At 42.2% G+C, this 15,215-nt stretch overlaps 1 protein-coding gene across 1 annotated transcript in view; it reads left to right on the top strand.

The window, feature by feature from the left end:
- Positions 1 to 15,215, top strand: part of STPG2 (sperm tail PG-rich repeat containing 2) — a 351,852-nt gene that overhangs the window by 43,576 nt on the left and 293,061 nt on the right. The window contains exon 6 of the mRNA XM_053258361.1: positions 1,636 to 1,747. Coding sequence (XP_053114336.1) covers positions 1,636 to 1,747 — 112 coding nt within the window. The remainder of the gene's footprint in view (positions 1 to 1,635; positions 1,748 to 15,215) is intronic.

Below are 15,215 nucleotides of genomic sequence, written 5' to 3'. Positions count from 1 at the left end.
GATGAGCTCTGCTTTTTGTAACTACTGAGGGCTAAATAATATGTAAAGGTAGCAAATGCATGGGCAGATTCAGATCTGCTCATATGCAAAGTGGCAGGTGGGGTGGAGTGCTGAACCCACCCAAGACTAGTGTTTTTCTTCTACAGCCCTTCCCACATCTTTTTTCTCTTTGGGGGACTGGATGGCAGAAGGGGAAATGGTGGGTAGGGAGTGTTCAAATGATGTCATGGTAGCATCATTTTAAGGGTCAGGCTGCAAACCTATGAAAGTTAAATCCTATACTTTTAAGTTGCTGAATTGGTGATGCAGCTAATGATATAAATAATAGTAGTAGGGATTTTTAGGATTAATGATAGAAAGAACCATGAGCAGATTAGCAAATGGTAAAGCAAAGTAGTTATAACTGAATAACTTTTCCTTAGCTGTATATGGATTTACCTTATTCAGCTATCTGAGCATCTGTTCTAATTTAATCCTTTTTGAGCATGCTGTAAGAAGAAAACCCAGGAGACTGGAATCTTGCATTCTACAATTAAAGATTATAATTTTTTTGGAGACGTTTTTCTTCCAAATCCTGTGGTTGTATAAATTGATGAGAACTATGGGCATGGCAAATGAAGGGGAAAAAAAGCTTTTGAATATTGAGAAACATTACTGTATCTTATGTAGCTGCATTAGATTGGGATAGGCAACGTGTGGCTCTCCAGATGTTGCTGAATTACGTCTCTTATCATCCTCAGCCTCACTTTATTATACTGGGAATGATGGGAGTTGTAGTTCAGCAACATCTGGAGAGCTGCACGTTGCCTACTCCTACATCACATCAATGGTTAAAGGAGGGGTTCCCAACCTGCGGTCTTCCAGATGTTGCTGAACTAAAACTCCCGTCATTCCCAGCTACAATTTATTATGGCTGATGATGGGAGTTATAGTTCAGCAACGTCTGGAGGACTACAGGTTGGGAACCATTGAGTTGACGTATGTGGTTTGCGTAGTACACAGGGTAACAGGGATGGCAACAGACCTGTCCATGCAGCTGCGGGGTTTTAAAAAACACACTCATGCTGCTGCAGAAATGGGTCTGTACTGCTCCTAGTAACTCCTACACAATCATAGGTTGCCATGATACTTCTCTTGAGAATAATGGAAGTATCATTGTGACCTACAATTGTGCAGGAGTTAGTAGGAGCAGAATAGACCTATCTCCGCAGCCACAGATGTGTGTTTCTTAAATCCCCTGCAGCTGCACAGTCAGGTCTCTTATCGTCCCTGGTACCCTACGCAGTATGTGAGCCTGTGTTTCTGGATTCACCTGAGTCATTATTTTCCATGTATGATAGTCACATGGCTTTATAGATATCCACTGCCTCCAATGTCTTTTTACTGCAGTGTTTTTTTCCCCTATGAAAAGGATGCAAACCACCATGTGTTTGAATTCCTTGAGTTCACCCTGCAGCACTACATACATTTCTGCCCTCCTGTTAGTGAGCAATCTAGCATTTGTTTTTGCATAGAGCAGCTGTTTCTGATATACTTGTTGGAGGGGTGTCTGCGTGGGAAAGCATTCACTGTGCATATTTAGATGCTCAAGCATTTAAAAGAAACGACTCATAAATCTCTTCAAACTTTCAAAAGGGAAAGGGCAGTGCATTATGAAAATGTCAACATCAAGAGGGAAGACCAGAAAAAATATGATCTCCACATTCCACGATATCCTGAAGTAATAGTATTACAGGAAGAAAAAAAGGTAATGTCAATTTAACATAGTACTTTGTAGTACTTACAATATTTTATGATGGTGCGGAAACCTGGGGATTTAAAGTGCTGCATAGATAGAAAATGCACTGGGGTTTAGGTATGAAAAGATCCAAAATTGACAAAACACACACACACACACACACACACACACACACACACACACACACACTTGCTGCTTCTCAAATCTATGGGGCTTTTGTGAAAACAAATAAGATTAAGAATGGAATTGGTTTTGGGGTGGTTTTTGTTTTGTTTTTTGTTTTACAAATTATGCGTGTACTATGATTATAATGGTGCTGCAAGGTACTACCTTAAGTGTCTTGTGAAAAATAAATGAAAATATCATGCTCATATCTCTTCTAAATAAATGATGGAATTTCACAATACTCTTCATTCTGTCTTTTCAAATAGGTAGCAACTGTAATTTTAAATGGGGCAGATAAGTTTATTGAAGCCTTTGTTCTTGAATCACTCATTTTGGTTTGTACAGTGTGAAAGCCTTGGTTAATCATTCAGCTTGGTTTTGCTGTGAAGCTCTTTGAATATTCCATCAGCACCAAGAAAATTTCATAGTTTCTCCAGTAGGTCGTCATGCTTCATGTGTCTTTCAAGCCATAACTGAACTTGCTATGCAATGAGTGTTCTGTCTGTACCAACATAGCAGGTATACTGATAGAAATGTAGATAGGAGGAACAATACCAGAATTTGTCCCCCTCAACAACATTTCTGGCAGTGGTTTTGACCAAAAGAATCATAATGTTGCACAACAGTGATGCCACCACATTACCCTTGCATGGAAGACACCAGTCCATGTGTGTGATCACTACAATGATGATATTCATGGCTTATCCCATACACAGTCTACATGTATGCTGTCAGGAAGAGCCCACATTACCTCCCTGGTCCAAGGTCCTCTAGGGTCTAGTGTTGAGGAGGGCAGTGACTGCCACCTGCCACAACAAGTTGCAGAGCTCTCTGCAGACATAGGCTCAAATCCCTTGACAACCCAAACGTAGTTGTTTGCAACCTGCTAGTGATGATTTTGAAACAGAGAGCCAAGGCCACACAGGGCAGAAAAACTATTAATCCAGTCAGCCAGATTCATAAACCAGTGGTTAGGAGAATGGCTACATGTAGAACCCATAGGTCACGGGCCATTGCCATACGTCACAGGCAAGTGAAAGGCTCAAGGCCTTTTTATGAGGCCCTTACCTTGACATACACATGGAATATGTTTGCTTTGATGTCTCTGTGAGGGAAATCAGCATTTTGCAGGGGAGAGAAGAGGGCGCCACCTGGACAAAGACCAACAGAAGCCATGCCAACATGCTTTCAGCAGGCAACGTTCTGAGCTACCCAGCAGCTCAGTGAAAAGGAAAACAGCTCATTGGAAAACAGATGTGTGCTGAAGTCCCAACCCTGAGGAGATAGAGATGTGGCCTCCACATGGCAAAGTTCACCTTTTGGAGCCCTGATGGCAACAATGATTCTAGACTGGAAAAACAGAGGCAATAGAACCTTCTCCAAAAAGCAACACTTGGTTGCACCACTGCAGATAGAAGAAAGACCTATGATGAGGGCTTTGTAGTTTGCCAAGGACAAGCCCATGACATGCCTCCCCTCATGCATTATACCCAGGATTCCCACCCATATAGCCCAGTACTGAAGGGCCACTAGGGGAACAGGCAGAGCATACATGAGATTCCAGGCTCACTCGCTATCTGCAGTCTCCCCCACAAAAAAGGGCCTGGAAAGGCTATATTCATTGCTGCATTGCCATGCCAAGTAATATTGTATCTGTGACATTACTGTCTTATCATATGTTCAGAAAGGCAGAGGAGCCCTGTTACCAATTTCACATAGGAACAATTAGTTTTCCCCTGATCACTGCTGGCCTTGCTTGTAGTTTTGCAGGGCTTGCTTGTAGTTTACACAACACAGGTATGTTTCTATGGGGATCATGTTTGCCTCTGTGCATGGCTACCTATGGAGAGACAAGAGAAGCATGGGGATAGTAAGGGGTAATGCGTAGCAGCTGTAGCAGAGAGCTACATTGAATCAGGGATGTTGAGTAAGTAAGTGAACAGAGAAGCTATCGTGTAGATGATCACATTCTGTGTGCCTTGTTCTAGCTCCATTGGTGGCTCTGTTGTTTATATTTGGTGGTGCACTTGTTAGGGGAGCCAGTGAGGTCATCAAGACAACAATCTGCTCACTGTAGGAAATGGAATGGAAACTCTGTCTCCCAATTTTCCTTTGTTTGTTGTTTATTTTATTTAAATTCTATTTGGCTGCTTTTCATATCCCACCCCCACCAAAATACAAAGTGGCTTATTGCAGTAAAAGCAATGACAACTAAGCAGGATCATTACAACAATACAGCAGCAGCTGGTTAAGAACAGCACAACTAAATAAAATAGTTTAAAAAGTGGTTTAAAATGCATTGTAGAAGCACCCCAAGAGTACTCTAAACAGAATAAAAAAGGTTTTGTCTCCAGCTACAAATGGCACAGTGGAGAAATGCTTGACGAACAAGCAGAAGGTTGCCAGTTTGAATCCCCGCTGGTATGTTTCCCAGACTGTGGGAAACACCTATATTGGGAAGCAGCGATATAGGAAGATGCTGAAATGCGTCATCTCATACTGCGCGGGAGGAGGCAATTCTAAACCTCTCCTACCAAAGACAACCACAGGGTTCTGTGGCCGCCAGGAGTCGACACCGATGTGATGGCGCACTTTACCTTTACAAAGATAACAGTGTGGGTGCCAGGTGAGCCTCCCTAGGCATAGAATTCTTACCAAAACTGAGAAAGCCCCACCTTAGTTGCTACCTGCCTCTTGGTGCATAGGTAGGTAATTGTGATATGAAGTGGAACTTGGTTCAGGTCTGTGTGTCATACTGACTCATGAGTGCTTGGCCAGCAGTGGCAGTAGGTGGGATGGAGTGATATTCACAAACTTAGGTGGCTATTCTGGTTGCCTTAACCAGTGAATAGTGGGGACTTATCTGCTGCCCCCAGACACTGGAATGCTCTCCTGGTGGCTCTTCACTCCTCAGTCTCCATCACAGTTTTTAGAAAGCGTGTGAAATCTTGGCTTTTTACCCCGGCTTTTATATGATTGTCTCTACTACTTCTGCTTTGTATTGTGTATGGTTGTATTATTGTTGTATTTTAAATCTTTTTAGTCAGATCTATGTTTTTATATTCTAGCTTAATATTTTAATGGTGTAATTTTTATAGTCTTGTGTTACTTTTTCCTGTGTAGACCGCCTTGAGATTGTTTTAATGAAAGGCGATGTACAAATTTAACAATAAATAAAAATAAATATTTTGAGACTTGTCAACTGGACACTTCTTGTTGCACACGGAATACTTGTATGTGGGGGACACTGCTCAAATATGTTGCATAAGGGGGAGGGTCTGTTTAACCTGTGTACAGTTAACTCTACCTGCAGGACCTGTGCGTTTGAGTGTTCTGCAAACCCATCTCTGATGTTGGGGGTACTTATCAGGGAGGGATGAAGGAGGTCAGATGTCATACTTTGCACAATGGGTTGTTCCTCTCTGGTCACTTCCCTTTCTCGCTTGCCTTCTTGGGGTATCTTGTCCCGCAGTCCTAGTTATAGGAATGGAGTTGAGGCTCCTGGTAGGTATTTGCATGTGGAGCGCTTGAGGTAGAGTATCTGAAAGAGTTCTGATAAATGGAGTGTCATTCATTTGTTTTTTTTAGTTTGGGGTAGGGTCAACAACACCTCAGTGCACATGCCTTGCATGCAGAATGTGCCGAGTTTTACCCCTGGCATCTCCAGACAGGGCTGGGCAAAACCTCTGTCTGAAGACCCTGAGAGCTGTTGCTAGTTGGTGTAAACCGTACTGACCTAGATGGACCAATGGTCTGGCGCAGTATAGGGTAGCTGCCTATGTCCGTATTTCTTTATGTTCTTTTTTGCTGCTGGATGTGTTTTTGTGCAAATGTTTCATCACCAAGTCCTCACTAGTGTGTTCCCAGTTCTCTAGACATTGCAGTAGAATTCTAAACAAATTCTCTGTAGCTGCTCCTGGGCTGTGGAATGCACTCCCGGCAGAAATCCATCATTTGAGTTCATTACTGTCTTTCAGGAGAGCCCTTAAAACCTATCTGTTCGGCCTGGCCTTCCAGGGTTTTTAAACTACTGTGAACTGTTTTAAATTGTTTTAAATGGTTGCCCCGGTTTTCCAGGGTTTTTAGTTGTTTCAGTGTTTAATTGGTTTTATTCTGTTTTTATAGTTTTGGTTTTAATTGTTAACTGGTTTTAATTGTTTTTATCCTATTGTAAACCACCCTGAGCCATTTTGGAAGGGCCATATATAAATCGAATGACTGAATAAATGAATAACAAAGCTGGGACCAAAAAAAGAAAGAAAGGATGAGATCACCTAAGGGCAGTGGCTGACATCTGGACGAACACTTCGCCGACACACCAGGGTTTTCTTTTGTGTGCACCACCACCACAACTTTAGATGATCTTGCCTTTCCCACACATCTGCCTGTGTTTCTGAAGCTGAGAATTGGGAGAGAGCCTCAAGAAAATAGTTTTGGAGGCACATGCAGCTGTAGAGGGAACGGGAGACTGCTGAAAATCACCCCTTCCTTCTCGAAGAATCGAAAGCTCTGCTGCGTGAGTGAAACAGTAGTTTGGCTCTCAGCCAGTGAGCAGGGCTACCGGGTGTGCGGGGAGGAAGGCTGCTGGAACTTATATTACCTCCTCCCCCGCACAGACAATAGTCCAGTCCGTGCTGTGTGCACAGATTGAGCGCCCACATGGACATCAGCTGCCCCTGGAACTCCCATAATGCACTGTGTGAGTGTGTGGTGGATTGCGGGGATCCCCTGGTGCTGGCCGGGAGCCTGGGTTAAGGGCACCCTCGTGCCCTTAACCCTGACTACGTGGTGGGCTCTCTGAGTGGGCTTCCTGCTGTGCTGCTGCCGGGAGCTGCTCACCTCCTGACAGTACATATGTGCAGCCAAGGGTGGGCTTGGCAGCCTTAGCTCACTCTTGGCTGTGCGTGTGAACAGTCTCAGTGTGTAGCAGGAGAAGCAGAAAGCTGAGAATAGAGTCTGAGGGCCCCTGCAGAGAGAGGGAAAGCAGAGAAAGAGCTTCATCCTGTGAAAACATAGAAAAACAATTGTACAAGTGGGAGAAGTACCCGTGGAAGGCAGAGGTATGGAGGCCTAGGACAGAAAGAGAATAATTTGAGAGAGTGATTATCAATACAGGTGATATAGAGGTCAAGGTGGGCGAGGACTGAGTAAATACTCTGGGCTTAGCTGTGAGGAAATCATTGGTGATTTAGATGAGGGCACTGTAAGATATCCCCCTTAGGCGATGGAGCCACTCTGGGAAGAGCAGAAGGTTTCAAGTTCCCTCCCTGGCTTCTCCAAGATAGGGCTGAGAGAGATTTCTGCCTGCACCCTTGGAGAAGCCGCTGCCAGTCTGTGTAGACAATACTGAGCGAGATGGACCAATGGTCTGACTCAGTGTATGGCAGCTTCTTATGTTCCAGTTCCAGTGGAGTGAGTGTTCAGGACTGAAGCCTGATTGAAGTGAGTCAAATGCAGAGTTGAAAAAAAGAAAGTTTGGATAATGTGTGCTTACATGGAAGTAAGCATACTCCTGGAGTTTGAAGATAAAGGGTAGAAGACAGATTGGGTGGTAGTTGGGGAGGGAGAATGGGTCAGGGAGTGGGGAAACAGTGGCATGTTTGAATGTGATGGGAAGGGGTCAGAAGAGAGAAACAGGTTAATTATATGGTGGGGAAGATAGCAACTACAAATTATGAGAGGGAGGATAAGACTAAGGGGGCACATAGAGGGGATAATGAGGACAACATGGTAGTTATCTCATAAAGTGAGAATGAGCAGGGAGAGAGAGGTGGGAAGAGTGGGGGAAAGAGGGAGAGAAGTCTGAGTGGATCATTTCAGTTTTAGCATTGAAAGAGGCAAGGTCTTGAGCAGAGTGGAAGAAGGGAGGAGGTAATGGGGAACCTTAGGACAGCATCAAAGATAGAGAAGAATATTTCTAGAGGTTGTGTGTGGGTTAGTGAGTACAGAAGTGTTGTTCAGCCAGGTGTGCAGACGAAAAGGAGCAGCTGAGGAATTGATAGTGAATGAAATCAGCCAACTATTTTGTTTGTTACCAAAGGCATTCAGCTGCACAAGATCATGAATGGAGATATCAAGTGGAGTGAGCGAGCCTGGACTTGAGACTGGATGAGTGAATAGTTCCTTGAGAGAGTGGGCAAAGTATGATCTAATTATGATGTGAACAACAACAGGATTGTGTTGAATAGAATCTGTTATGCTTAATATCATAACAGATTCTGTTCAAAGGAAGCGTTTTGAGCAAGTAAAATAGCTGTATTCATTTTGGAGCTTGGACAAGACAGAAAAGCAATGAGCTTGTTTTGATGTAATGATAAAACCATGGTTTGGCCTTTGTTTCTGAGCTCAGATGGCTTGCATGCATCCTCTCCTGCTGTTGCCACCGCCTCCTCTTCCTTCTCCTCCTCCTCTTCCTCCACCACCCCCTTCATTCCACTGACTCCCTGTCTGATCTATGGGAAGCCATAGTTTCTGGTTGCATTGAAACTGGCAAAACTATAAGCTGAGCAAATCTTACTCTGCCTGTAAGCCAAAGTTTGAAACCATGGCTTGAATGTGAGTGTGTGAGCCTGTGGCTTCAATAAAATGACCAATCCATAGTTTAGCTGTTATGCCTGAACTTAGGGATCTACAAATTTAGGCTTAGTTTACTAGCCAGTCACTATTTATGGTCACCACCAATCCCCTCTCTTCCCTTTTTGGGCACAGAGTACCAGTTGCAGGGGAGTAATGGCAGGTGAGAGGGCATGCCCTCAACTCCTGTCTGTGGCTTCCAGCGGCATCTGGTGGGCCACTGTGCGAAACAGGATGCTGGACTAGATGGGCCTTGGGCTTGATCCAGCAGGGCTGTTCTTATGTTCTTATGTAGGTGAGAAGCAGGTCTTCTGGCATTTGCACTGGGATATGGAGATGGTAGGAAACAGTGGGAGCCCTCTCCCACTATCTAGAAAGGATTCCTGCTGTTTCTTATCTCCATAAAATGATAGTAGAACTGATGAGATTTGTGTGGACATTGGTGTCTTCCTTGCCAGAGGGCTGGGGGCACTCACCACTGGCAAGCTGGCAAGTGGATTTGTAGATGCCTGTCTGAACTGAGCCAATGATTAATGAGGGCATAAAATCAAATATATTTGAAATATGTTAAAAACAAGTTCAAAATATACAGAAGACTTAGGTATCTTGAGGATAATTTGTGTATATCTATATAGGCTGGTCATGTGTAAAATTCTTGCTTTCTACAAGAACTCACAAGTGATCCCTTGATGACTTTGTTCACCATGCCCCAACCACTGGACCTATATCATTTATAGTGCTGTCCAGAGATTGGGCTGCAGAGAAGCAGCTAAATGCCCCCTTGGATGTTACTTTTATATGAAGACCACGTGAAGATTGCCAGACATCCCTTTTTTTTCTGAGTTGAAGAAATATATGGCACTGTTACTTGGAAGAATAGTGGAAGTTGGATACATTTTGACCAAGTCATAAGTAACTGGGCATGGGATTTTCTTGATAAGGATCTTCAGAAAAGTGAGTAATGGAACTTCTTGTTGTGTCTTATTGGTTAAGTGATCAAGATCAGACAAAGGAATTGGAACTGAAGTCTCTTAAGAACTTAACATCATTTTGAAGCATCTGGAAGTTCATTGTGTGAGAATGGCACACACATTCAATGAAGAAGAAACTTCTTGCAAAACTGCAAGATTGTTTTGTATATCTCACAACCAGCAAGAAAAGGTTAATTCCCTTTTGATCTATGTACTTTTCCTCATCGATTACAACTTTGAATATTTCTTCAATTTATAAATAGCAACTGACAAGAAATGAACATCATCTTGAAGAATGTTAACTCCCTTTTGATCTACATGGCTTTGTTCATAGATTACAACTTTGAGTATTTCTTCAATTTATGAATAGCAACTGACTTAATATACTATATATATTGATTGGTGAACTGTTACCAGTGACTTCTGATTTTGAGGACTGAAGGTACATCTAGTGATGAATTCAGTGCATAATTGTAATCTGAAATATTCTTATGGGATTTTCTTAATCCCTAAAATGCTAGCTTCCTCAAGATATTGGGATAGTGTAGTTTTAATGTCCAGTAAATAACCTTACTGATGGATTGTGTCTGGAAATGTAGAATGGTGTCTGGAAAGGTTGGACTTTGGAAAGTCTATTTGGGGTATTCCTCTAATTGTGATATAGTTATTTGATGGTAACTATGAATTGATTATTTCTGTGATGTTTCAGTGGAAGTATTTATTTAAATGTACTAATTACATGCCACGTTAAAAATGGAAGATAATCCTTTGCAGGTATATGCTGATGTGTTGTTTAGCATTTAGATATGCACTAGAGATTTGTGAGAAATAAGTCTTACTAAATGGTTGTAAAGCAGCAATGCAGTTGGGCCACGTGTTAGAACTGGATGTTGAGGAAGGACTTTTGCTAAAACAAAGTTTATAAGCATCTAGAAGTTCATTGTGTGAGAATGGCACACACATTCCATGAAGCAGAAACTTCTTGCAAAATCTAGCAGGATTGTTTTGTTTACCTCACAACCAGCAAAAAACCCCACTTTTTAAAAAACTGAGAAAGATGACAGGAAAGAGCAAGAATGTCAGATTGAAAGAGATGTTGTAGTAAGACTGATGATTGCCTGTAGTACTCATCTTAGCTTTTCAAGCTTAACCCTTTTGTTCATCAATCAGTCAAAAGTGGCAGGTAGTGACCATTAGGAGGATTCATTAGCACCCTGCAGCATGTTTATACAGGGTGACCCACATCTGTCTTCATTAGAAGTTTGCTAGTTGCCAGTAGTGAACAGATGGGTCATTATTGCCTACGTTGCCCTTTGGGTGTACCTGGAGGACAGGCAAAGTCGTCCTGAGCAAGACACACAGTGTTACCTCACAGAGAGCAGGCAGCTTATTTTGAATAATATTGTTACAGAAAGTATGATTTTCTTGTACTTGTATACATCCATGTCCTTGGGGTTTGCAGCTGGTGAAAATGAAACTGGAACTACCAAAAAAGTTTGAAATTATTCTTATTTTTTACTCAAATTATATTTTGACATATCTGGAAGTCAGATGATATAAGTATTTTTCATATTAAGATTTTTTCTAAAGCTGTTTTTTGACCAAGTTGAATACATTTGCATAACTTAACGTATTGCAAAACCCCAAAGGCATTATTTTTGCTTGTCTTCATGAAGAGAGCATTTCCCCCTGCAAATATAACTTCCCAGAATCCTGTGAAATTTGTTAAAGTGGAAGTCCTAATTTTTGAAATTCCCAAAAGAGAAAAATACAGTTGTAAAGAAATCTTGATTCACTTACCCAGTGAAGTTGTTCAACTGAATGTAGGAATGGATTTTCTGAATATACCTGTTAAAGTTATGGTGACATTTAGAGCTATTGCTGGCATTTGCAACTTTTATACCAAATGCCATTCTGTGTTATATTGTCAGCTGAGAACATGAGGATTGAGTAGTTTGAAATGGCAATATACCAAGAAACATATAAGCTCTGAATACCCTTAACTGGATATAATGTCAAAATCACACATGACCAGTCTGCATTTGTCTCCATCGACACTGCTTCTCTGTCCTTGCTTGAAATTCAGCTTAAAAAGCCCCTTTAAAATAAATAATTCTTAATGTGTTACATTTGTATGAATGTTATGAGATATGCATGCTCAGAAGAATGACCATACACCATTTTCTTCTGCACTGGATAAATGAGGCAGCATTTTGAAGCAGAAGGGTTCCACATGTGTATTAGAGCTCTTGGACCTGAAGAAATTGCTGGATTGAGGCTACTGTATAAGCCTCTTGCCAACACTATTGAATTGTAACTAGTTTATGTTTTAAAAAAGGAATAGGTAGAGCGATGCCATGTTTTGAAGCAACAGCTTTGCAAGAGAAAGAGGCTGTTCTTATGCACAGCCCAGCCTGGATTAGGCTGCTTGTGAGAACTGCTGGGCTCGGGCCCGATCCCCTGCTTTGTAGTCTGGCTGTTAGCTGAGGTTAAGGGAGTGACTCCCTTAACCCAGGCTACTGGATTGTGTGTTTGCTGGGGCTATGTTTAGCCCCTGCAGACACAGATGCGGGCACCTAGGGTACTCGTCTCCTGGGGAAATCCCCCAATGCATCATGCATGCTGCACAGTGCATTGTGGGATCTCCGGAGGCCAGGAAACATTGCCCTGGCCTCCAGAGCTCCGTGTGTAAGTGCTCCCAGCAACATGGAATCAGTCCCCTGGGGGGTAGGAGAGTTTAACAAGCCTCCCCCACCAGCCAGCTGCTGCCCTGCCCACCCGGTCATGTGCTTAGTTGACTAATGACTCGAGGCAGGTTTGGATGCAATGATCTTTTTTTAGCCAGCTGAATGTGTAATCATGTGCATGCTTGGCTGGTGCTGCAGTATCATCGCATCCAGGTGGCGCAACTTGCCTACACAACTGTTCCCATCTTAAATAGAAATCCTTAGAAAAAACAGCAGTGCTTTGGCAGCAGGTCAGTATCACGCTGTGAATATCTTTAAAATAGTTGAAAACTTCAAACAGTCCCAGATATCTAGCAATCTTAAGAACATATGAGTAGCCTTGCTGAATCAGGCCCAAGGCCCATCTAGTCCAGCTTTCTGTTTCCCACAGTGGCCCACCAGATGCCTCTTGGAAGCTTACAGGGTGTGGGCATGCCCTCTCTCCTGCTGTTGCTGCCCTGCAACTGGTATTCAGAGACCTCTTGCCTCTGAGCCTGGAGGTAGCCTATAGCCATCAAGACTAGTAGCCATTGATAGATTTGTCTTCCATGAATTTGTCTAAGCCAAATTTGTCCATGAATTTGGATGACTTTTAAAGTCATCCAGGCTCGTGGCCAACACTGGTAAATGTCTCTTATATTATTTTCAAAACAATTTATCTTTTCTTATCCTATTTCAGATAATGGAGTACTTCTAAAACTCTTATTTGCTAAACTTCTGTTTTTATCATAAAGTGAGGCTTACAGGATGGACCATAGGTCAATGACAGAGCATCTGCTCTGCATGCAGAAAGTCCCAAGTTCAATAACTGGCTGACGGAGACTCCTGCCTGAAACCTTGGAGAGCCACTGCCAGTCACTGCAGAGCAGACAATACTGAGCTAGCTGGACCAATAGTCTGACTCATTATAAGGCAGCTTGCTATGATTTCCTGCATTGAACCGGGGTTTGGACTAGATGGCCTACTAGAACCCCTCCAATTACCAAGGCAGCAATTTAAAAGTAGTCATTTGGGAGAAAAAGACCCAAAGATGCTTGAGAAAATAAATGACCTGAAAGAAAACAGATACTGTACTCTAACAAAATCATTGAGGCTGTTATCACGTGCAGCCTAATCCAGGCTCGGGAAGTCCAGCCTGGGTTGGGCTGCACGTGAGAACCACCAGAGTTGTGCCCGATCCAATGCCGCCTAGAGCAGCTTTTTAGTCCTGCTGTTAGCCGAGGTTAAGAGAGCGAGTGCTCCCTTAATCTGGGTTTTCTACTTGTGTGCAAGCTTGGGCTGCTTCCAGCCCAGCCACACACAGAGATGAGCGCCTAGAGTGCCTGTTCTTCTGGGGGAATCCCCCAATGAACTGCACTCAGTGCACGGTGCATTGTGACATTTCTGGAGGCCAGGATGCATTGTCCCAACTCTCCAAACATGGATCGTTGAAGAGCGGATGGCACTCCCACCAACATTTTGAAAATTGTCTGGGCGGAAGTTGAGTGAAACGAAGGCCTGCCTGGTCATGTGAATAACCTTATTATTTTCATAAATGCAAGCCATTTGTTTCATTCTAGCTCCTGCTTTCAGTTGTATATATCTAATTGGTTGCTGATTATATACTTGTGGTTCTTCAGACTCAGGGATTTGATAGCTGCCACCTTCCCCAGATTTAATTCTCGTGTTAAGAGTCCCAGATGATTTCAGGTGTATAATCCTTCCCTGTGCGGGTGAGGGACCCAGGTGAGGAGGAGTTCCCATAAGTAAACCTTGATGTAAATCTGTGAGTGGTTATGGGAACATCAGTATATTTCACCATGACTTCCCTACAAGGCTGTTGGAACAATACAATGAAATAAACCCATATGCCTTGAGCTCTTTATAGAAAAGGTGAGGTACACCTGTCACAAATTCTGATATTATTTGGTTGTTTACAGCTGATTTATAATATATACATTCCATATTTACCTGAATCCAAGACTAGGTTTTTCAAAGTTCTTTGATGTTAAAAATTGCAGAACCAGAGTTGTCTTGTGTTCAGGTAAATATAGTATTGTTATTTATTATTAAAAATGTTTATAGTGGTGAAGCAACTTGTCTAGGGAGCAAGAGGTTGCTGGTTCGAATCCCCACTGGTATGTTTCCCAGACTATGGGAAACACCTGTATCAGGCAGCAGTGATACAGGAAGGTGCTGAAAAGCATCATCTCATACTGCATGGGAGGAGGCAATGGTAAACCCCTCCTGTATTTTTCCAAAGACAACCACATGGCTCTGTGGTTGCCAGGAGTTGACACCAACTTGATAGCACAACCTTTCCTTTCCTTTTTATATACCATTTTTCAACAAACAACAAAAAAAGTTCTCACATCTAACAACAGTAGTTCCCAGTAGCTCTATTATTCTGTATTGTACATTTTAAATTAGGACCTAAACAAAGACTCTTCTGCAGCAATAAGTGTTTAAAAAATAATAAGTGTTTTAAAAAAAAGCAAGCCAATAAGTGTTTAAAAAAACAAACAAAAAGCCAAAACAGATGCAAGCAATAAATGTTAGTTAGGTAGGAAAGGAAAGATGGTGCTGTTGAATCAGTGTCGGCTCCAGGCGACCTTACTTCCTCCCATGTTTTTTTAATAGTTGACCATCTCCTGGAGCTCCAGTTTTCTGGATGTCTGACAAGAAAGTAAATATCTCTTGGTATCTGAATAGGTTTAATCCATTTTTTAGAGAATACAATTACCATGATTGTCAGAAATAATACACTCTGGAATGAATAAAGCATTCACTTGTGAAGTTGCAGATACTGCAAATTAATAGGACAATAAACGTACATGTTTAATATTTCACTGTGGGGGTGATTTATTTAACAATCACTTGGTACGTAAAAAAATAGCATTAATTGTTTGTCTTGTAGAAGGTGGAGCATTTCGTTTTTATTATTGTCTTATACTGTTAATTCGGTTGATTACAATATATTCCACTGCTATAAATGATAAAGGAAACCAACAAAAGCTCTTTGTTTTCACTTAACAGAAAATATAAACATGTTCTGACTATAAT

Source organism: Hemicordylus capensis, chromosome 5 (assembly GCF_027244095.1).
Source record: "Hemicordylus capensis ecotype Gifberg chromosome 5, rHemCap1.1.pri, whole genome shotgun sequence".
Classification (NCBI taxonomy): domain Eukaryota; kingdom Metazoa; phylum Chordata; class Lepidosauria; order Squamata; family Cordylidae; genus Hemicordylus; species Hemicordylus capensis.
Note: the sequence above shows the minus strand (reverse complement) of the source record. Positions and strands in the feature narration are given on the sequence as shown.